Source organism: Panthera pardus, unplaced genomic scaffold, assembly GCF_024362965.1.
Source record: "Panthera pardus isolate Hobbes unplaced genomic scaffold, ASM2436296v1 HiC_scaffold_10, whole genome shotgun sequence".
Taxonomy (NCBI): domain Eukaryota; kingdom Metazoa; phylum Chordata; class Mammalia; order Carnivora; family Felidae; genus Panthera; species Panthera pardus.
Genome location: NW_026526655.1, coordinates 28338426 through 28362521, shown reverse-complemented (window position 1 = coordinate 28362521; position 24096 = coordinate 28338426). Strand labels below are relative to the sequence as shown.

Sequence of the window (24096 nt, the reverse complement as noted above, 5' to 3'; positions counted from 1 at the left end):
ATGTCTCAGTCTGAGACCTTTGACTAGTTTCTATTGTCTTCCTTAGAGCATTGACTGTGGCGTTGATCCTGTTGCTTCGGGGTTGCTGGCCAATGCCAGCCTTCAACAGGCCAGATCTTCCCTGGCTGACTCTGACTTATCCTGAGAAATCATCTTAAATTTTGCAGGAGTCTTTGAACTTTGCTACTTGTCTGTGCTTTGGACTTAAAATTAACCCCTCCAACTCCAGCCTCCTTGACATTGGGCATTTGGGGCCTCCTCTCCCTTTTACAAATCTTTCTGCATCTCCCAATGGCCTCCTTCTAGATCAACTCTGAAATCTCATGTAAAATAATGTTTTGATCAAAGCATGAAGTCAAGAAAAATAAGTGACTTTTTTTCTTAAATATGTCCAAGATTTTTTAGCTTCTCTATTCTCTTAAGTCCCGGAAACAACAGCAGCAACATTAAAGAAAAACAAACAAAAAACCAATGACCAAGTATTTCTCAATTGTGCTCTGAACTTTCCATTTTGGAAGTGAAAAATGAAATAAACATGTTAACAAATATCAGCATTTCAATGGATTGGTTGCTCACAGTAACTATTTCAGGGGCACCTCAACTTTCAAAAAGGATTTTATTAATAATTAGCATTGCAGTCCTGACAGGAAAACCAGAAACCTAGAGAATAAAGAGAATTTCACAAGCAGAGTGCTTTAATAATTTCCCTGAAGAAAAGGCTTGAATGCACTTTAGAAAGAGATTGGCATGATTCCACATTACCCTTCCTGAAGTACTCAAGCCTGCTAGGCAACGAACAGGAATCCTACCATGAACAGTGACTGAGCAATGGCACCCAAATTTCATGTTTTCAGGATCGGTACAATTTTTTTTAAGTTTCTAATTTTTACTTTTGCCGAGTAAGGATATTAGAAACCAAACAAAAATCTCTTGACTATCATTATCCTTTCACAAGAAGGTAATGGGATTTTAACACCAAAAAAGCAGAAATAGTATGTTTTCAGGAAAAAAAAATTATGAGGTGTGATTAAAAGTTCACTACAAAAAAAAATAAAGTAAAAACTCTCAGGAAGGCAAAAGAAAATAGGTTATTGTGGGGAAAAAAAAGTTCAATATAATATATTTTTCTCTCTTCTCTATGCTCTGGTGAAAACTCTGTGGCAGGTGAGCCCCCCCCCCCCCCCGCCCCCTGCCACGGAGGGAGGGAGGGAGGGATCTTTTTGATAAGAACACAAGGAATCTGACTCAGTGTTTGCCAAAAACATTGCATTAAAGTGCACTTCAGAATAGAAGAATCAGGACAATGTTTCCCAAACTTCAATCGTGTGAAAACACCTTCACAAACGTTGTCATAGCTGCATTCCACCTGTGTTGTTTACTTAATGCTTTATTTAAATGGAGTCATTTACTTAAGTAAGTTTGTTTAAAAATGAAAGCCTTGCATGAATACCACAAATGGAAAACCAGCATCCCTTGCCATAAAATCAAGATAACACAACTGCTGGAACACCCCGAGCCTGCCACCAACTCTGTTCAAAAAAAAAAAAAAAAAAAGAAAAGAAAAAGATTAGCAGATGTTAGGGGTTCAAGTCGCACCAAAATAAGTCGTTGCTTAATTTAACCTCAAGGACAGAAAGAGAGCGAAGGGAATAATTTTCTCATTATGTGATTAAATGTCATTTAATGCCACGTCCATCTCTTGTACCAACCAGTTGCATTTTGGTAGAAATTCCATGAAATCAGAGATGTCCTTGTATAGTAATGAAAAGCACTGGCTAAGTTGGTCTTCCTGAGTTTGAATTTTGATACTTTTCCATGTCCTAGCTGGTGACTTTGGGCAAATTATTTTTACCTGCTCTGCCTAAGGTTTTCATCTAAGAAATGGGCGTAATAATAAAACCCACTGCACAGGCTGGTTGTGAGGATGGAATGATAGATACATGCAAATCTCTTAGAAATGTAAATAGCACATTAAGAGCTCAAAAATGTTCTTCTTAAACCACACTTTGAGGAATGCCAAATTAGGATACTGAAGGCTTATATTAAGCTGTATCAGGCATATAGTAATATAGTAATGTATTTCTGGAAAGAACAGTTAGGAAATAAGAACGACCATTCTTTTACTAATTTGAGTAAAAATGAATAACTTAGTGCACATGCATCTACGGCAATTTATTGTTTGTTTGGTTTGTTTCCTTCCATGCCCAATTTTCTTGGCTAAGAGCAAGGTTGAAGGATATATTTTTGCCTTTGAGGCATACCACACGATGCCTTTGACACAAAAAGGTCACACCATACAGAAGGGCTTTTGGGATCTTAACTGTAAATCGCTACTTAGGTAAACAAGGCCATCCAAATATATTAGGCTTTTAATTATGAAATCAATGTCCCCTCTATTTAGAGTAAACAATAGCATTAACAGGATTTAACCCTCACAGTGGCTACACGTTATGATTTAATTCATATTGTGAAATATAGTAAGGACAGACTTACTCATCACTACTATCATCAAATAAATAAGCTAACATCAAAAAGGAGTCGTTCTGGGGGGCTCCTGAGATGGATTAGTTGGTCCTGAACAAGAAAGACATATATTAACATAAGCTAAGCTGTTGCCTTTCATGTGTTTCATCCCTTTTGTCCCTGGAACTATATTTAGTACAGAGAGAACAACAGCACTGCCAGGGCAGTCAAGTAGAAAGAGAGGGTATTAATTTAGTAGATCTTGCTCAAGGTTAGGTAGGGCAAGAGATAGCGGGCAAATACATGTTTAGTTTGTTAAACTACAAGATAAGGTCACTTGGAAATTTATAGCAAACTCTAGACCCTACTGTGGGTTTACCTTGATGGTGGCCTCATTCAGAAGGGTCTGGATTTCAAAAATATCCATCTTCTTTATTCCCTGTCCATTTTCCAGGGGAGGAACTGTTTCTTCTGTCTCTATAGCATGCTTCTTGGTAACATCGTTATTGCCTCTTCTTCCTCTCCACTCAGCTTTGGCTGTTTCTTCTTCCAGTGTTCCAAGTTGAACACTTCTGCTTTTCTTTTTTGCTGTCATGATCCCCCCATTTGTAACTTGCCTCCCTTTTCTCTACAGACCTCTTTATTGCTAGACTTCTCTTCTGATCAGGCCAAGTCCTCATCCTTATTTGTTTTGCTTTTTCAGGAAGGTCGCTCAGTTTTTCTATCGAATTCTGCATCAAATATTAACCATTTTTTTAAAAATGTTATCTGTCCTTTCCCACTTCTTCCCTCACTGTCAAGAACATTTAAAAAAAAATTCCTTCACTGTACTTTTATTATGTTTGTAAGCCATAGAATATTCCAGATGCTGGAAGTGGAATTAGGCCACATCTTTTCATTTCTCTTTGCACCTTTCCCTAGGACCTATTTCTTTTAGAGAGCTTAGCTTGAATACTTTAGGAGACCACAAAGAGCACAATAAACTCAGATGCAATACAGTAAATTCCTTTTCCCCTTCCTTCGAGTTTGCATCTGGTCTGTGTATCTAGTCAGAGAGTCCTCAGCTTTGGAGCTCATTAAATGTTAGTAACTACTAGCAGTGGCTCTAGCTTTTAGTGAGTTCTACACCTTATCTGTAAATGGTCCCTATGCTCTGGGGAAAATGAACACTTTTGGATCTATCCGATTACTTTACAATGATCTGAATGGGTCGTTTATGAAAATATACTAGTGTCCTGGAAATGTCACTTCACCGCTAAAATAAGGACCAAAATATCCATACATACACATGCAGAGTCTGCATTCTGCCAGATGGTGTTCCAAGTGCTGGGGATACTGGTGAACAGCTCCGGCAAGGCCCGGTTCTTCAGGAGCAATGACTTCCTGTGAGTATTTAAAGGCCCAGGAAAATGATCGTAATCATACTGGTCAAGGAAACCAGGTTAAAACCATCTTATTAAAGAGGAGTGGATCAATTTGTTGGTGGATGTGCCACTATGTTAACAAAAGCTCCACCTCCCTGAACTAGGATACACATTTAAGAGTGGGCAGGTTTAAAAAAAAAAAAAAAAAAATCCTAACCCAACCCAAAAGATAATGGGAATCATCTGTTCTGTTCTCATGTGCAAACCTATAATTTATGGAAAGATGGGAAAGAGAAAGTCCCTGAGGAGACCTAGCCAAGTTCTGTGGTGAAAATTCAACTGTGCTCAAAGCTCAGACTGGAAGAGGTGGGGGTGGAGAGGAGCAAGAAGCCACAGTAAAAATAACATGTCTTGAGGCAGCCAGCTCCCTCTCTTCCCCCCACTTCCAATGCCATTCCTGGGCCAAGCTGCCTTCCTTCCTTGCTTCTGCCGCCCCAGCCCTTCCCCGTTCACAGGTTATTAATTTTTCCTCTGTGTTTTTCATTCATATTTGAAGAATTCCAAATTAGCTGTAGTACTCATGATTCTGTCACAAGGTCATGTCAGCAGTATAAATTGTACGGCATCCTAGGAAGCAGGTAGTTAACAGCATGTGAGAATGTGCATTAATGAAATAAAATGGAGTTACCAGGAATTTTCAAATTACGGAAAAGAGACCATTTCCTTAAACGCATGACTGTGTATAATACATATCTGTGCATACTTACGTATAATTTATGACTAGAATATGTTAGAAGACCTGATAATAGAAAAGGCTATCATTCTTAAATGCAGTGTTACTGGCAATATCACCCCACCAAACTCTGATTTTTGAGTTTTAGCTCTATATCATGATGGCTATGTATTGTATTTTTAAACATTTTTTTTAAATTTAATTTTTTGAGAGAGAATGTGTGTAAACAGGGGAGAGGGATAGAGGGAGAGAGGGAAGGGGAGAGAGAGAATCTTAAGCAGGCTCCATGCCTGGCGGCATGCCTCCATGCCTCAATGCGGGGTTTGATCCCATGGCCCTGGGATCATGATCTGAGCCAAAATCAAGAGTTGGACACTCAACCGACTAAGCCACCTAGGCGCCCCAGTCAACTACTATTTTAAATGTATTTTTAAAAATGCCAGTATTAGTGATTTCTGCTAAGCCATTTGAAAAAGCATTTTCTATTACGCTTAATCTGCTTACATACTTCATTAAAAGTTCTGTGTGTGTGTGTGTGTGTGTGTGTGTGTGTGTGTGTGTATCTATATCTTTATTGGTTCCCTTATCAGCCATATAAGGTAAATTATTATCTATGTCAGAGATGGAGAAACTGGGGTCATCTAAACTAGAAAAGATTGGCAGTAGTGGTAGAAAGAGGATGTGAAATATATGTCAGATTGTCCAGGTAGGGAATCCCCTTTGTAACATTTCAGAGTTTCTAATATTAAAGTGTTCTTGCTATTCATGGACAGCTTGAACTGTTAGAATAAAAAAGAGAAAGCACCTGTAGTCACGGGGTGCATGATAAAAGCCTTATTACGGTGCTGTAAATCAACTGAACTTCACGTATTTATAACACAATCTCATCATCTTGTGAGGTAGGTACTTTAATAATCCCCATTTTACAAATAAGGAAACTGAGGCATAATATGTTTAAGTAATCCGCTCAAGATCACACAGCGGGTAAGGGGTACAGCTAAGATGTAAACCCAAGCTGTCTGGCTCCAGGCTCCATGCCCTCAACCATTATGCTCCACTGCCTTTCAGAGGGCATGCTATAGCTGAACTATAGCGGTTACCGAAAATCAGTTGTCTGAACTCAGGACTAAATAGTCCTAAAGAAAAAAAAAAAAAACAAGATTAATGTTAGTGAGATCTTCAGGTCACAAATGCTCACTTATGCAATATCGTGGCTTGAATTAACATACAGTCCCTTTTGAGCTCAGTCTCATACTTGTCTTCTTCTTCCTGTAACTCATTCATTCATTCACTCCATATTTATTGGGCATTTCCTCTTGCCCAGGTATTGTTCTTAGTAGTGGAGTGCAGGATGGATAAAGACTTGCATTCAAGGTGGAATTTTCCACGTATAGGTCATTTTTATTTTTATTTTTTTAAAGTAGGCTCTATGCCCAATATGGTGCTTGAACTCATGACCTTCAGATCAAGAGTCGCATGCTCTACCGACTGAGCCAGTATTTTTAAAGACTCTTACAAGCAGGCCTAAGAACGAACTCTGGTAACATTTTATGTGGGGAATGCATAGCATAGTCTTGGCAAGAATCCTAAAACTGCACCGTCTCTGTTCCCAGTCTGGAAATTGGGTAGGCACCTCCAGATCCCGGGTAGAGGGACTGCTCGTTTCCTCCTAAATGCATCTCCTTCCCACTCGGAGGACCCCGTCAGCATGCTGCCCATCTAGAATGAGCATCTTGTCTTACACATTTTAAATCCACCACATCACAAAACATGGTACCTAGCACTTCACAAATACTTAGAAGGTCATGAAATAGAGTCCATACATAAGTCAAGGAGTGCCTTCCTAAGGGGATCCTAATCTTTTTGTTTTTTTTTTTAAGAAGCTACATATTCTTTTTAGTGTGGTAAATATACATTACATTTACCATTTTAACCATTTTTAGGTATATCTCATAATCCCTTTTGATTGGTTACACTTCACTGACTACTTTTCAGAATACTGTAGCTTCTCCTCCACTGTTAACCACTTCACGGGTAATAAAGTCACGATTCAGACAAGAAATTGGTTTTCCTAACTAGCACGGCTGGCCCCATTAGCCTCTTAGGAAGAATGGCTTCTTGCCTAGATAGAGATAACTTCAGTCCTCATGGTGCCCCTTCCATCCCCACCCTTGATGTGTCCAGAAGCTAGCTCCGAGGCCTGAAGTTTCTTGGCCTTCCTCATCCTAAGCAGCTGAATCAACTTGTCTCTCCACCCCTTTCATTATCCCATTCTGTCCACCCTATCAGTGGGGTGGAGACTCGTAGCTTCTAAGTGTGCTGAAGAAAACCCCAAAGGCAAGAAACGAGAATAACTTGCTCCTGCTAACAAAACAAACCAGAATACACAGTAGGGGCCAAGACCTCACAGTAGCCGAGTTCCAAATCTTTCCTTATCCCAAGGAGACAGACTGCCTGCCTCTCTATTCTAAGCTCAGGCAATGTGGCTTAAGCAAAGTCCTAGAGGAATTCAAGCCTCAAGATCCATTTTCAGCTTCTCCCAGATCCCCATGTGCCTTTTTATCCTTACTCCATCTTGCCCAGCCAAACGTGAAAGCCAGTGTAAAGACCACTGCATGTCTCACTTTGAAAGGACTTGAATGCCCTTATGAACTAGCTCCTGGCTGAAATCTTTGGTCCCATGGAGACAGAGAAAGCAGCAGCCAGTTGGAAAACAAAACAAACAAACAACGAAAAAAAAAGCGTTGTTATCTTTACGTCAAATTAAACTCAGATCTGCTTAATATCTTGGCCAACTTATGCCACAACTATTTTGGCCCTTTCCGCTACCCCAAAGCCTTCTGTGGCCAAAATGTACCATTGTGCTGCTGTTTGACACTGTGTGCCAGCAGGCTTCTGTGCCAAAGCCAAGTAACACCCTTCCTTCTTTGGGTTGTGGGGTAGCAGGGGAGGGTTTCTAATTCCTTTTGTGACCACTGACTAAGAGCTGAGTGGTCAACAATTTGGTAAATTATATACACACCTAAAATGTCAGCTGCATCAGATTTTTGTCCTCTATTCTTCCAGTAGCTGAAGGGAACCTTTAGGCTGAAGGCAATTCTAGAAGAGTTGGGTTTTCTAACCACATTCTGTGGGAGGGATGCTAGCAGAACTCCAGGCACGCCGGATCCTGAGCAGCAAAGACTCATCTTTGATAAGTATATATGCCAATGATTCAAACCAATGGCAAGTGATGAGAATTAAAAGTAGCCAGTTATGAACACACACACACTCGCGCGCACGCGCGCGCACACACACACGGGGAGGGAGGGAGAGAGAGAGAGAAAGAGGGAAGCTCTACCACAAAACTCCTTTTTGGAAGCAGACTAGCTATAAATATATAAACACACACTGACACAGGTCAGCCTTAGTGATGACTATAGAATATGCTAAGTCCAAAATTTCAAAAAACAAAAGCAAATTCACAGTATCATAAGTCCATATGTAATTAGCCTGCTTTCCCATTTGTGCTATAATATATTCTGTGGGTTACCCAGTTCTTTGCTCTGGAAGTTTGCTGTTTTTGACAACTGGTCACTGGGTTGGACAGAATGAAAACATTTTGGCCACCACAGTAGTGGTTAAGACTGTAGAAACTTTAGGGGCTATGGACTATTTGGGGGAACCTGGGCAGGACTGGGCCTAAGCACTATGACCACAGCATCTACGCAGCGTCTCCCAGGCACTGGATTTTTACATATATGGTGCTGGTACTCAGGCTGTGATGGGAACATTTATGTAGTTCTGTTCTCCTCATTGCCTTCTATTCTTTCCTTCTACCCAGTGATAAGACTTAGTGGAGCTTCAGCAATGGTAGGGCGTGGCCTTGCTGCCAGGTAGATCTTGGTATCAGGATGCCTCTAGAAATAAAGAAATGTTAGTGCTGGTGGCAAATAGTAAACATAGTGGTTCAGAGTGTGTGCCCACTGGAGAAGGGAATCCTTCAACTGCAGGGGTAATCAAGCAGCTGGTCGTATTTATTATTCTTGGATTTGACAAGTCTGAAACATTTCATATAAAACGGAAATGAGAAGGTATGTACTAGAACAGGACAGCTTGGGTTTGAATCCCAGCTCCTCTACTTCAGCTAAATGACTTTGGGCAAGAGATGAGTAATAATAGTACCTACCTCAGAGGGCTGTTGGGATTAAATGAGGTAATCTACATGGATTTAGAACAGGGTCTGGCCTCAAGTAAGCACTCTATAATAAAAGTCACATTTTTAAAAAAATTTTTTTTTCAACGTTTATTTATTTTTGAGACAGAGAGAGACAGAGCATGAATGGGGGAGGGGCAGAGAGAGAGGGAGACACAGAATCGGAAGCAGGCTCCAGGCTCTGAGCCATCAGCCCAGAGCCCGACGTGGAGCTCGAACTCACGGACCGTGAGATCGTGACCTGAGCTGAAGTCGGACGCTCAACTGACTGAGCCACCCAGGCGCCCCAAAAGTCACATTTTTTAAAACATGTAATAAAAAACAGCTATGATTAATCTAATTATTTAGTACAATGTTCTCATTTTACAAAGACTAAGTGCCGGAAGTATTATGTTACTTGGTAAAGGATGAACTATTGTTGTCCTGGGTTGTAGGTTTTCTGAATGTCTCTCTCCTCCCTCCTTGACTGAGTGCTATGAAATGGGAGGCCTTTGTCTTCGGTGAGAGTGTGCCTTAACAACTTTGGGGAAAAAGCAAGCAGCCTGAGAATCCTGGCCCTTTCTAGCTCCTTCTGTCTGTCAGATGATCCCCTGCCCTGCCCCCAGAGGGCAACAGACAGAAAAAAGAGAAAAAGATGAAACTCCAATCAGTAGTTTTACTACCTGTGATTACCTAGACTTTCTCTCTGCACCCTTGACCTCTGCTCCAGCCAAGAATCCATTCAACAACCTCCTTCCCTGAATTCCCTTTTTCTTCAGGTCTAAGCCTTCCCTTATGATGCCCCATTCTTTCATTGTCCTTCATGCACACCCGTGCTGCAAGGGGCTCTCTGCTTTTAGCTCTGACACAAACTCCAACTCCTAGTTCACCAGATAACCTATCGAAGCTGCCCACTTAGGAGCAAATTCACTAGCTGGCATATTCTGCACATTTTTACTGGCCAACTTTTGTGTGCTGGGGACTATTCTAGTCGCCACTAGATTGTAAGGTATTAAGAAGGTAATTTGCTTTTAAGGGCTGTATAAAATCAGTATATTTAACTTGTTTTTGTAAGCTGTCCTTCAGATTAAGTTTGTGGAAAAGATTAAAACTGCTGTTTAAGGACAAAAAGTGAAAATATCAGTTGATCTTTGGCAAATGGAATCTTGACATTTGTCCCTTGATTGAAGGAGCAGCTATCTGGCTTTCACTCCATGTTCTTTGGTATGCTCAGAGCCTTGCTAGTTTATGAAAACTGGCAAGAAAATCCCAGAAAGTAGATAGAGACATGTAGGGTAGCTTCCACAATTTAATCACTTCTTAAGGATCATGGAACCAGGATTCCTTGAGCTGGGAGAGGGGCTGTAAAAATTGTTTAACTCTACCTTTTCACTTCACAAATAAGGTAACTTAGGATTCTAGATATAAAGTAGTGAAGAGTCCGAGATTCTCCTCCTGGGTACGAATACTGTAAACAGCCAAAGCTTGAGGAAAAAAGTCATACAAGTTGGATGTACTGTGTGAAACTGTCATTTAAAGATGCCATGTATCTTTAACACAAGGGTTAAACAGGGTTGAGCATAATCCCTTCGGTGGTTAAAAATCCATTTAAGGGGCACCTGGGTGGCTCAGTCGGTTAAGCATCAGACTTTGGCTCAGGTCATGATCTCATGGTTTGGGAGTCAAGCCCCACTTTGGGCTCTGTGCTGATAGCTTGGAGCCTGGACCCTGCTTCAGATTCTGTGTCTCCCTCTCTCTGCCCCTCCCCTACTTGTGCTCTGTCTCTCTCTCTCTCTTAAAAAATGAATAAACATTAAAAAAATTTTTTTAATCCATTAAAAAAAAAAACAACCTCTGTTTTTGTAAAGCCATAAGAAGTGATAGGGATGGGGATATTTTCCGAGGTTATAAGCTGTGTTTCCACTCCTAAGATTTAATGGAACACATGTATTCAGGGAGATGCGTGGAAGTTAAACACAATTCAACATCAGTTAATCCTAAGAGTATAGGCCCTTCAGTACAGGTCCCTTCCACCTGCACATTAAAGGAAGCTAGAAAGCCAATTACCTTCACAGCAGGGCCTCTCCCCTCCTGCAAAGGAAGAATGTACTGCAAATTCTACGGGTGCTTTACAAGCTGGTAAAACTATAATTGCAGGTGGGAAGGAAACATGGGTCCTTTTTATTTCTGCCAAAAGTTCAGTCTGGTAAGCTCCTCCCTTCTATAGCTACAGAAACAGTGTGGATTCAGTATTTTTTAAGCGTGCACGCGCACACACACACACAGCACATTCTAGGATTGTACGAAATTTAAAGAATGCTTTTTGTTAAAATTGAAGAGATTATCTATGCACAACACCCCCCCCGCCCCCACCCACCACCAAAAGGGCACTCATTCTTCAGAGAGACAAGTACTGAAGGTGCCTACCGTTTTGGGGAAGCCAAAACTCAGCTTCTGGTTCAAGTGTTGAAGGCCTCCTAGCAAGACCAAAGAAAGATGGTGAAGCTAGGAGGCCAGTATGTGCTTCTGACTTGTTCTATCTAGCACGGCCCTCTGGGGAGTTCTTACTGCCTGGGCAGGAAGGGGGTGAGGGTGGGAGGCCTCGAAGTGCAGTTCCTCTGGGGAGGTCTGGTCTAGGACCACCCTAGAGGCAGGAGGAAGCCCACCCAGGGTTTCTCTTCCCTATCAAGGTGCTGGTCCGTGCAGTGACCGCAGTGTGGCTATGGTAGGATCCAGTGGCCGAGAGCCCCAGGCAGAATCTGAGGGCCCAAACAGGTAGAACAAACATTACTTCTGTGGTGGCGGTTGCCATCGGTATCCACAGATGCAGTGTCTTGGTGCCACTGAAGAAAGCTACAGGGAGCCATTTAGGGAAGGCCCACCTCTCCTAGCAACACTAATCCCAGTACTTGGGCCACCAGTGAAGCTTATAGCTCCTAAGCTCTGAGTGTCAAGCAGCATTGTAGGTTCACTCCTCTGAGCCTCACAGCAACTTTTGGGGAAGGTACCATTATTATCCCCGGCTTCAGAGATGAAGCTTTTTTTTGAGTTATTAAGACAAGTGATTAGTTCAAGATCACCTAGTGAGTCTGGAGTGAGCTGGCATTCGAATATGGGCAGCCGGGCTCCAAGGCTCCAGTATATAATCCTGTTCCATCCAGCCCTTCTGCAATACCCAACACCAGGTATCCTTTGGAGACCTTTGCTCCAGGCAGAAACTTCATCCTATGTTGGCCTCACACTGGCCTGCTGGTCTCTGAAAAGCTCCCGACAGCCATGGTAATTTTGATTTCCATTTAAGTTTTCCACCTCACGAAGCAGTGCCAGAGAGGGGGAATCTGGTGATAGTTTTTGAATATGATTCATTAACCAACAGCTCGAGGAAACGGAGGGCTTCCTTGCTGCCACCTGACCTTTGTCTTCAGCCTTCCTAATGTTTGCACTGCTGCCCTGACCTCCCAAAGTGACCTGGACTAGCTGGCCTGTTTCCTCGTGTGTTCCTACTTCCAGAGCCCAGCTGTCGGCCTGTGCTAGTGTGTCAATTAGTATCTCGAGGGTTCAGGGTGGGGTCTGCAGCCTTTTGAGGAGCATAATCTAACACCAACCTCCAAATTCCTTCTCATAATTGAGCATTCATTAGTTCTGAAGGAACAAAAGCGAGCATTCTCTATTATAAAGCAGAGGTCAAAACCAGTGGCTGTGTTTTGTTTGGCCTGCAGAGTGTTTAAATATAAAGAAATTTCACATAAAAATGCGGATTTCCGGCTTCTCTTGGAAAACGGGAAGAGATGACAGCTCCGGAGCTACTGAGTAACAGCTGTCCCCTTCAGAGGAGGATGGACTCTGGCTCCTCATCATGACCTGAAGTGTCTACTTGGGCCTGTGTCAGGCACAGATGCCATGCCACTTGCCTGGCCCCTGCGGAAGCCGGAGTCAACATAACCCTGTGCTAAAGCCCCATTTCTCTTATTTCTCTCCTTTAAATGCAGAATGGAATGGTTAGGCTGCCCCTCCGATGTGCTTGGCATACCAGTACAGAACTGGGAGAGAATGTTCTGAGAGGGCAGGCGCTGTGCCTTCTCTATCCTGTCCCCAGCACTTGGCACAGGAAGTGCTTGGTACCTAATATGACATTTATCACTTGTTTCTTGTACGGATAGATAAATGAATGACTGGCTCTTGGGAGAGGAGTGAATTTCTGACTGACAAGAAACCTGTTCAACAGCTAACAGAGGTCCGGGCTTATTAATGCTTCAGTAGCTTCCTGAATGACTGATGATGCTCCTTCTACCTTTCCTTGATTTCTTGGGCTATAAAGATCCTCCCTGCTGTCACAAATGACTTTAATCTTGTTTAAAATTCCAGGAGCAAATGTGTTGATGGTTCACTAGGGCTTGGCCAGAAATCTCAAAACAAATAATGAGAAAAGCTGCCCCAGTCCGCTAACTTTTCCTCAGAAGGATGGGTGCGGTATTCTTGAAAAGCACCACGTTCCAAACGTAGATGGAACTGCAGCTCGCCATCACGTGCAGCCAGTGGTTTCATCAAAGACACAAATGCTAATGCTGTCTTGTGAGTCTGCCGTCCTCCCTCGTTCCACCACTGGAGCAACATCCAGTGAATGAACTTGGTGAAAAGGCTAGAAACCTCCTTAGCCTTCAATACCTCCCTAGACAGCCTTCTCAAGATCCCTCTGGCCCCTTGAAGACCAACTACAAATGTGGCAGAGTGGCTGGCATGAGGCATCAAGGGGTGAAATCCTGCTGGATGTCATTAGGTTGAACACAGTCATGGGCAGCCTCCACCAGAAGTTCTTGACACAAAGACGGAGTACAGAGTACAGGAGTTTGACCGTAATCATAAGACTCAGCAGTCCTTTCCTGAGAAAATGCGCTCTCAACTTCAAGGCCAGCATAACTCTGGGCATGTAGTTATGAGTATATGCTTAATTAACATCTAGATGAATGAATGAATGAATAGGTGTGCAGCCAAGGGTTTGGTGACTGACAACTGGGCTCCTGCTTCAGGAGCACAGGTGGGATAGAAAAATTATGAACTCCATGCTCTCTGTAGCTCTAGCTTGGAGACTCAGATTTTTTATCACATTCATTCCTAAGGAAAGTCAAGTGATCCCATCATACATGTTCCGTGAACGTGTGTTGGGACAACTTTTCAAATAATCCTGAAGCATGCAGACAGAACATTCTTCAGAAATGTCAAATGTCAGTAATAAAACCTTTTTCCTGTTTGCCTCCCTGATAGAAACACTGTAGATTAGGTCACTGATGGCTTTGATGCTACCAAGGCCTGAAAGTTCTCCTCCCATTTCCCTCCATCTGGCTTCAGCCTGGATCCTCACATTTCAACTCAGAGAGCTTCCTAGAGGCTGTGATCTAACAGCTGAGTTACTGGTGTTCCAGTGTCTACTGTTGCAAAACAAAATACCCCAAACCTAGTGGTGTAAGGCCATCATTTTATTCTCAGAATCTGTGAGTCAGAATCTCAGGCAGGAAATGGTGGAGATGGCTTTTCTCCGCTCCATGATATCTGTTGCCTCTGCTGAGAAGAGTTGAAAGCTAGAGGCCGGAATCCTTTGAAAGTATCTTTACTCACATGCCTAGTGGCTGATGACGGCTGTCCACCAGGACTCAGTGGGGCTGTCAGCTAGAATGACTACATGTGGCCTCTCTTTGCAGTCTCTGTGCATGAGCTGGTTTGGGCTTCCTTACAACATGGTGGCTGCTTCCAAGAGTGTGAGATTACTCAGGAGGCTGCCTGCTTAACACGTACACTCCTATGGTACAGCAGAGAGAACACTGGACAAGGAGGCAGGAAAGTTTGGTTTCAGTCTTGGTTCGGTCACTTAGCAGAAGCTGCGTAGCTCTGGAAAGCCAGCTAGTTTATCTACGTCTGCGTTCTTGCCCATGAAATGGACATGAGACAAGGCAGAGCTGCCGACCTCACAAGGTTGTTTTGGAAAGAATGCTTTTTAAACGGTAAAAAATACATTCAAAATACATACGTAAAAGAAGCATACAGCTAGGACAGGCCGCTATTATAAGATATGATGGGTTTAAAACATGTTTATGGGACGCCTGGGTGGCTCAGTCGGTTAAGTGTCCAACTTTGTCTCAGGTCATGGTCTCACGGTTTGTGGGTTCGAGCCCCACATCAGCCCCTGTGCTGACAGCTCGGAGCCTGGAGCCTGCTTCGGATTCTGTGTCTCCCTTGCTCTCTGCCCCTCCCCTGCTCGTGCTCGGTCTGTCTGTCTGTCTCTCTCAAAATTGTAAGCTCTCTGGTTGTGGCAGTGCACTTCTCCTCGGGTGTGGGCCCAACTTAGTGACTTATGTCAAACAAATAGAATATGGCAGAAGTGACGGTTATCTGACTCAAGAGGCAAAGACCCACAAAGAGTAGCCTCTGCTGGCTTTCACTCGCTCAGATCCCCCACGAGGCAGCATGCGGCAGGGCCCACGTGAGGAGGGGCAGAGGGCTCCCATCAATGGCCAGCACCAACTTTCGGCTGCTGTGGAAGTAACCCACCTTGGAAGCAGATGCCCTGGCCCCAGTCAGGGCTTCTTCCAATGACTGTGGCCCCAAATGACACCTGGGCTGCAGCCTCCGAACAGCCTGAACCCAAAATGCCCAATTAGACTGCTCCCACATTCCTGCCCCACAGAGACCTGGGAGACAAGGGTTTACTTCTGTTTTAGTTACTGAGTTTTGGGGTAATCTGTTAAACAGCAATAGGTAACTTGTGCACGGAACTAGGCCCCACTGAGCAACTGCCACTGTGACCGTTATCTGACCACGTGACAGATTAGTTTTGATGGCAGTTCATTCTTGCCTGTTCCTAGCGACTAACAACATTTGTGTGTGAAGCGGCAGGCTGAGGGGCCAGGCAGGGAGGGTCTGATTCCACCAATGGTGAGATCGACACTAACCTTACTCTGTCTATATCTTTAAGTAAAGTGTTTTTGAAAGCAGGCCTTTGCCTAGTCAGTAATATAACTGCTTTTTAATGTTTATTTTTGAGAGAGAGCATGCACGTGCAAGCAGGGGAGGGGCAGAGAGAGAGAAAGACTCTCAAGCAGTCTCCTCACTGTTAGCACAGAGCCTGATGCAGGGCTCGAGTGCACGAGCCATGAGATTATGACCTGAGCCGAAATCAAGAGTCGGATACTCAACCGACTAAGCCATCCTGGTGCCCCATAACTGCTTTTTTATAAATGGGAAACAACAATAATACAACCCCCAAATCAACAACAACAACAAAATCCCAGCTGGTTGGAAGCCATAGTAGAAGCAGAGCCAGGAAACTAGATTCCAGGAAAGTGATCTCCATCAGCACTGACTGAGCACCACCTACCTCTGTGGCTGCGACCTCCCCTATGATCATGCTGTTTATACTTCCAGGGCTCACATTTGACTTCTGGAATCCTTATCTCAACTGAGTTCTTTCTCAGCTGGAGACTGAGGCTCTCTATCCAGCCCTTACAACACATGGTCCTCTTTCTGGCCTGGTTGCCCAAGAAGGGCAATACTTTGCCCTTAGCTAACCACGTTTTCTGCCACAGCCCACCTTCCCCAATCCTTTACTGTGTCTCTGGACCAGGTGCGTGGATGTAGTTGGGTGTGGGGCCTGGGTCTGCAGACAGACAAAGTGTTCTCCGAACAAAGAAAGACTAACTGGCTGGCATAAAGAACAATCTGTATCACTACCTTGTTAATCACCTGCTTTAGCTCAGCTAACTGGCCCCATCACCAAAACACCAAAAAAACAGTAGTCAAGATCAACAAAACTCCAGAGATTTAAGGCCTCTGCCAAGGAGTCAGCAGACCCAGCTTCCAGCCCAGGCACTTAGCAGTGGTCATCACTCCCCCCTCCCCCAAGATCTGAAACCCCCTGGAAGACTGAATTTGAGGCATGGACTATTCAGCACCTACTCAAGATACACCTCTCCTGAAAACCAGTGAGTTTCCCATTTGCTCTGATGCCAACCTGTGAATCCTTCATAGAATGACATTCAATTCTTCCCTGTGCCCCTTGCACACTTTTAAAAAACCTACTTATTTAAAAGACATGATGTGTGCCCTCCCCTCCCCCAAGTAACTTACGGTCTTTTCTAGCTCACTGAGTAGAACAACGGTGGCTAAAGTAGCTAAGGAAGATTTAGTGATGTTTTCCTGGAGGCCCCACTCCTATCTTGCCCCAAATCACCCCAGAAGCTTCTGAGGGCAGTGGTGGCTGCAGCGGACACAGGCCCTGGCCAGGGAACAACACAGGCAAGCTGTCACACTTTGTTTTTCTGCTTGTTAAGTCCGAACGCTCCTAATTAGTTACCCTGCCCGCTAATGCCTGGGTGGACAATGGTCCGGGGATCAGGGGTGCTGAGAGGCTGTGAATACAATTCCTCAGGCTGCTGAGGCTTGGAGACTGGTGACTCGGTTGTGGGCACCGAGGCGCTGTGCTCCTGTGGACTGTGGATTCAAAGATGTCAGCCTCGTGTGAAGAAAGGTCATCACCTGTTGCTTCTTCGGTGAAAGGGCAGCTGTGCTGGGTGCCCACTTAGGCTCGGCCTTTGTCTGCTGACAAACAGTGCCCACAGAGAATAACTTTCTCTGATTGTTTGCTTGGTGGGGCAGGGCCATGCAAGATCACTCACACACTTCCTCAAAGAAGAATTCAGCAAAGCATGTTTTTAAAAAGTGGCCTCAAAATGTCTTAAACATTGCCTTTTAGTGGCTGCACTCACTAGCTAGGGAAGAGTAGATAATCTTCACGGTAGGACCCAATTCTGACAAATGTTTAGGTCACAGAGATGACAATTCCTAAGTCGTATGGGTACGGGGCAAAAAAGTTAACTGAAAAGTCAGCTAGCTGTCTAGGAATGTTTAGTGTGCAGAAAGTTTGCAACAGTAAACAATGTGCCATTATCCCAATACAAAAAAGGTGTAGATTCTTACTTGGTTTTAGAATTCTGTACATTGTTGTTTTATAGAGCAGCATTAGAGTTTGGTTTAGGGGCTAAAACTAGTTTGCTTTTCTTTGGGTACAGAGTGTGCTAATAAGTTTAGGGATAGTGAATGTATCCATCCATCCGTCCATCTATTGATACATCAAATATTTACATGCCTAGTTGCTTAACGTAAGTGTTTACTGCTTTAGCATAAAGCAAGCAGTTCAGACCATTCTAGGCAACTCTGGAAAGGTAGTATGCATTTGATTTACTCCTCTCTCTTTTCATGGCTCTTAAGTGCTATGGGCCCTCCCCTCTGGCATCCTTCCCACTTTACATCTTCTTAGTAAGTACTCCAAATTCCAGACTGTTCCATCTTTTTTGCATCATCATATCTGTTGAAATATATCTCCTCTTGAATATCATCCTGTGCTTTCAACTTATTAACAAGACAAAAGAACTTGTGACAAAATAATTTATTCTTCTCAGGTAGTATTTTGTATTAACTGGAATCTAAATTGCCTTAACTTGAAGGTAAGATCTAGTTTGAAACTGAGGGCTGGGGGAAGGTGGATGATGGGGAAATCAGCTCCTCAGATTGTCCCACAACAGGGGGGTGCGTGTTGGGGGGGGGTAGGTGGTAGGCAGTGGAGGGACTCGATGGGAGGGGCTGCTTTAACCAACTGCCTCACCCATGGGATCCTCCAGTATCCTTTCTCATGAATCATTTACAAATAGAATCATTCAATGCTTAGCTTACATATGCCCCAAAGGTGAGTAACACCAGAAGAGTTAGTCATTAATATACATTTTTAGGTTTTGTCACAAGAGCACAGGTAGCTAAAATTTAGAAGTTAAATCTGACCTTTCCTTTCAGCAAACAGAAGGAACTTGAGAAGAATTCTCCTATCACTTACACAGTCTGAGGAATGAGCTATTGAACCAGGGTTCTGATTTGTTCCTTAAGAGCAACAATAATCCCTTGAATGTTAACTTACATATACTAATGTATTCTATTGGTAAAATGTGGAATTTTCCTATCAGCAATGTAAGTAAGAAGACGGTCTGTCACGTACTTTACAGGGAAAGGGGAGAGCTACTGCAGAAAGCTAATGCATTGAGAGTTATGGTATTGTTCCTGCTGACTCCTTGGGGCTTATCTTTTTATCATATCCCTATCTTAATTTAGCCTTTCCATGGATTTGTGAAAATGCTGGACAGACAGAAAATAACAAGACACAAATTATTTTCTACTTCCCCCTCTTGAAGTATCAAAGCAGGAGAAAGCTTTTAAAAAGCAGTGCCTCAGTTTCCCCCATTCAAAACATGCCTCAGTACTTGTTCATTCATTGATATATGCTTAGTCCTTGTCTGCCAAATCCTTTATAAGGAACTGCTCTGTCATTTGAAAAAACAAAGCAAACACTGCAATCACACCTCCTGAAAGAAAGCTTCTGCTTATGATTCTATTTGGATCAGTCAGTGAAGCATCTGACTCATGACTTCAGCTCAGGTCATGATCTCATGGTTGCTGGGATCAAGCCCCGTGTTGGGCTCTGTGCTGATAGTGTGGAGGCTGCTTGAGATATTCTCTCTCTCTCTCTCTCTCTCTCTCTCTCTCTCTCTCTCTCTCTCCCCCTCTCCCTCCCTCCTTCTCCTCCTCCTCCTCCTCCTCCTCCTCCTCCTCCTCCTCCTCCTCCTCCTCCTCCACCGGTCACATGCATGTATACCTGCTCTCCCTCCCCCTCTCTCAAAATAAACATTAAAAACAATCAACAATATATTATGTTAGACTTATATTCAAAGAACATGGATTGAATAAGTTTCTCTAACAGTATCTACTATCCTGGAGAGAAATTCACCTGAAATTCTAGACTTAAGAAATGATGGGCTCCAGTCAGTGCCCCTCTGAGTTCCTAGGTTTTGGAGAACCTCCGCCCCTGTCTTTTGCTGTCCTTGGACCTGCTACAAGGCAGAAGGAGTACTTGGTCCCATCTTCTGTGTTGCATGTTATAATGCTGCCAACTGATTATAGTCACGTAATGACTGTGTTGTTCAATTACTACCTTTATGAGGTGCTAGTAAAACCCAGTGAGCAACTTAATCACTGGTGAAATAAACAGACAACTGGGGACTCGGTACCAGTATGAGCTATAACCTTTGCTGATAATTGGCACTCATTGGCCAGCAAGCAGGCAACTACAGCTCCCAGAACAAGTGCAGGGAGCCTCTTCCGCTAAGCAGGGTTGGTCTGTGCGGTTCGTCTCCTCACACCCAAGTGTACAGATGTAAAGAAGAATGTGTGTAAAGGAGGCCACTAAGTTTAGAAAATGAGAAGCGGGGAGCAATTGGTCTTGAATGTAACATCAGAAGCATTCAGGTAGCTTGAAATCTCCAGCCATATTGTTGAACTGAGTCTGTCTCCTCAACTTTGGGATTGTTACTTATATAAATGAAAACAGAGATATGAGAAGGAAGCAAATTTTTTGAACCAGAATTCTTCCAGCACCTTTATCTTAGGTATTACTAGTGTTTTGTGTACTTGTTATTTTAAGATTATAGATGCTTAAATCGTAAGTCCCCCTTTACCATGTTTCTTAAATTCTTACCTTGTTTGATTTTTGGTGATGTCCACACCATCACCAAATTCTTACCTTGTTTGATTTTTGGTTGATGTTCACATTTTGTTTTTTAAATAAGAGCTAATGGGAAAAACCGAATTCACTGAGGAGCAATCTGTGGAGAGCAGTCTATGCCTTTAGGAAAGATATTTATGTTATTGTCATTCAAGGTGTCTAAGTCTTCAGTTACTTCCTGTAGCGTACCTTCTACCCCCTGCAAAATTTATAAACTGAAGTTCATTTTTCTGTAGTTATTTGATGTGCTAGATCTGCTTTTATAGAAACCTTTATTTTAGGAGTGCAGAGGGAAATGAAATGGGGGGGGGGGGAAATAACTTTAAAACTCCTAAAGCTGACGTGAAACAGGATGACCGTGCAGCCACACACAGGACAGAAGGGGACAGGACAGCACAGGGCTGGCAGCTCCATTAGTTAGGCTGGACTGCCTGCTGTCACTCACACTCTGTCACAGACCAATAGTGCATTTTTTTCTCCTCTTGTGCTCCCTTCTCTTACGTATTTTCAAGAATAGTCCGGATTCAGAAAACACGCCTGAAACTGAGAAACTAAGAGAAAATGGGGTGGAGGTGCCCTTCAGTACTGATAGCCTAGATGCGGACAGATCAAAAGCTAAATTCAATTTAAACCACCTCAGGCAGAAAAAGTAATTGAATTAAACTTCCTCTAAATATGATAAGTCTGAGGATCTTAAAACCAGGCACAAAGAACCAGGTTAGAGTGAGCTGTTGTGTATTAAATGGATGCACAGAGCTCTAGCCATCCCCCCAACCCGGGGAGTTTGATGAGCTGCTGATTGCCTCTATCGCTTTACTACTGAGGCTGAAAACCGATTAAGCTGCTTATGGGGCTCCAGGGGCTAATGGTCCAGCCCACCAGGAATACAGTTGTCACTGACTTAAGTGAGCTGCGTGGCATATGTGGTTTGATTATACAAGGGGGCGGTGCGGGGGGAGTCTGCAAGGCATAGGGAAGCTTTAAATAGCAGGCTTTATCATGCCAAATGGATACACTACTCTGATACCCCAAAATGAAAATGGAATTGTTCTGATTCCTTCTCTTCATCTGGTAACCATTTTTGAAAGGCTTCCTCAGGGGTGCCTGGGTGGCTCAGTCAGCTAAGCCTCCGACTCTTGATTTCAGCTTAGGTCTTGAGATGGAGCCCCACGTCAGGCTCTGCACTGAGAGTGGGGCTTGCTTGGGATTCTCTCTCCCTCTCTCTCTGCCCCTTCCCTGTCTGCATGGGCATGCACTCTCTCTCTCTCTTTCTCAAAATAAGCTTTAAAAAAAAAAAAAGGCTTCCTCAAAAACTACTCACCCATTCTATTTTAAACCACCCTTACAAGACTATGTCCATGCCTTTAAACATACTTCTCAAATGGGTTCTCAGATACTATGATCAAGTGAAGTTCTAGAAAATAGATAAGTGTATAATAGATATTTTAATCAATTCTTCTCCTTGAACACCACTGGGCAATTGTAATATACCTTTTCCTACCCCAACCAGCAGATCATTGCCGCTCGATTAGGTAGTAAAGGGTATACAGGACTGAAGAATAGAACAAGCTGATATGTGCAAACAGGTTAAACTTGATGTACACATGGAAATTAAAACATTCCTATTCTCTCAGATCGTTCCAACTAAATGCTCTAAAACTACTACCATTTAAAATAACTTTCCTCCCTCAGACTGTACAAAGAAAACACCAAAGTTTGAAGTTAAAAAAAAAAAAAACAAACACTTTAAAGTCTTGTAAAATGACTGAAGGATCTGAACAGTTTTTAAGCGGACCTTATTTCTGTGGGCGAAACCAGCAGAGGACAACGATGATAAACAAAAGAACAGAATCAGAACAATTTGAGATGCTTAGGAAGTTGTTACAATTATCTTTTTAATTGACTCTTGAAAGAATAGATATATGGAAAGCTTTTAGCGTCTAAAAGCTTCTTAGGCAGTGAGTTGTTGATTTAAATGATTAACCAAAGCTTAACATATTCAGGACTTTGGGTTGAACAGAAAAAATACTGGTTTTCATCTTGGTTGCTAACCTGGTCAATCATTAAAAGGACGAGCACTAATAAAAGTTTTAAAAGATGATTTTGACTCTTATATGATTTCTTATGTTTTATTAAACTTTAAGGTCCTCCCTTAAGTGACTTAAGCACAAGTCAAAGAGTTTCATACAATCATTGCCTTTCAGATGTTCTTTCTTTGTATAATTTTTTATTGAGATATAATTCACATACCATAAACTTCACTCTTCCAAAGTGGGTTTTAGTACATTCACAAAGTTGTGCCACCGTCACCATTATCATTCCAGAACACCTTGGTCAGCCTCAAAGGAAACCCCCAGGCCATCACTAGTCATTCCCTTGTTCTCCCCAGGTGCTGATAACCACTCATCTGTCTACTTTCTGTCTGTGGATTTGCCTATTTTGGACATTTCATTTAAACAGAATCATACATATATATTCTTTTCTGTCTGGCTCCTTTCAGCATGATGTTTTCAAGATTCACCTATGCTGTAGCATGTATGTTGCTCCTTTTCGTGGCCAAATAATATTCCATTGTGTGGATATATAGCATTTTGTTTATCTGTTCACCAGCTGATGAACATTGGGTTACTTCTATTCTTTGGTATTATGAATAATGCTGCTCTGAACACTGGTATACAAGTTTTACATGGACATAAGTTTTCAATTCTCTTGGGTATATTCTAGGAGTGGAACTAACTGCTGGTTCATATTGTAACTTGGTTTAACTTTTTGAGACCACCAAACTGTCTCCCAAAGTGGCCGTACCAACCAGTTCACATTCCCACCAACAATGTACGAGAGCTCTGGTCCCTACATATCCTTGCCAACATTTCTTATTGTCCTGTAATATTTTTTATAGTAAATTTTTTTTCTCATTCTGAGTAGAAACTGATTATCAGGGCTTATGAAGAAACTACCCCAATGATGGCAGAATTCAGTACCTATACCATAATCAACAAAGACACTTTCCCAATGAGAAAAGAGCAATGAAATGGCCCTTATGAGTGCGTACCTGCTGCAGATCAGCGAGGGAATACAGGTGGATCTGTTGAAGGAGGTATTCTCTGGGGAAAATTCTGAAAACAAGGACAGAAAGACAAATGAACTGTGTTGACTGCCACAAAACACACTTTTCCTGATAAGTTTCAAAGTCTCATTCAAGATCCCTTTCCTCTACCTTCTTCCCTTTGCACCAACACTCCTCCTCCCAACAGTCTCTGAGGAAACTGTAACAATACCCACACTTTTTCTTTCTAACAGATACTAAGATGGAAGTAAAAGTTTGGTCTTTGATTTCTTTTTTTTTTTTTTTTTAATTCCTTAATGAGTTTATTTCAGGACAAAAAGAAGTAATGCTCTGTTTTTTTTTTTTTTTTAATTGAAGTGTAGCTGACATACAATATTCTATTAGTTTCAGGTATTTAACAAAGTGATTGAATAGTTATATACATTATGAAGTGATCATCGTGATAAATCTAACTACCATCTATCACCATACAAAGTTGTTATGTATTAGTAACTACATTTCCTGTGCTGTACATTGCACCACTGTGTCTTATTTTATAACTAGAAGTTTGTACCTTTTAATCCCCTTCCCATCTATCATCCTTTACCCCACCCCCTCCCCTCTGACAACCACCATATTATTCCCTGTGTCTTTGAGTCTGTTTCTGTTTTGTGTGCTTTTTTTTTAGTTTCCACATATAAGTGAAATCATACAGCATTG

The 24096-nt window shown here is 42.6% G+C and overlaps 1 protein-coding gene across 7 annotated transcripts in view; it reads right to left on the bottom strand.

Annotated features, from left to right (window-relative positions):
- PLEKHM3 (pleckstrin homology domain containing M3) overlaps positions 1 to 24096 on the bottom strand; it is a 196900-nt gene that overhangs the window by 56021 nt on the left and 116783 nt on the right. For 6 of the 7 annotated variants that reach the window (XM_019446213.2, XM_019446216.2, XM_019446210.2 and 3 more), the window contains one exon: positions 23383 to 23446. In XM_019446213.2, the coding sequence (XP_019301758.2) occupies positions 23383 to 23446 (64 nt within the window). Of the gene's footprint in view, positions 1 to 3749; positions 3847 to 23382; positions 23447 to 24096 lie in introns of all 7 variants that reach the window. The other variant, XM_019446215.2, reaches the window with a different exon arrangement.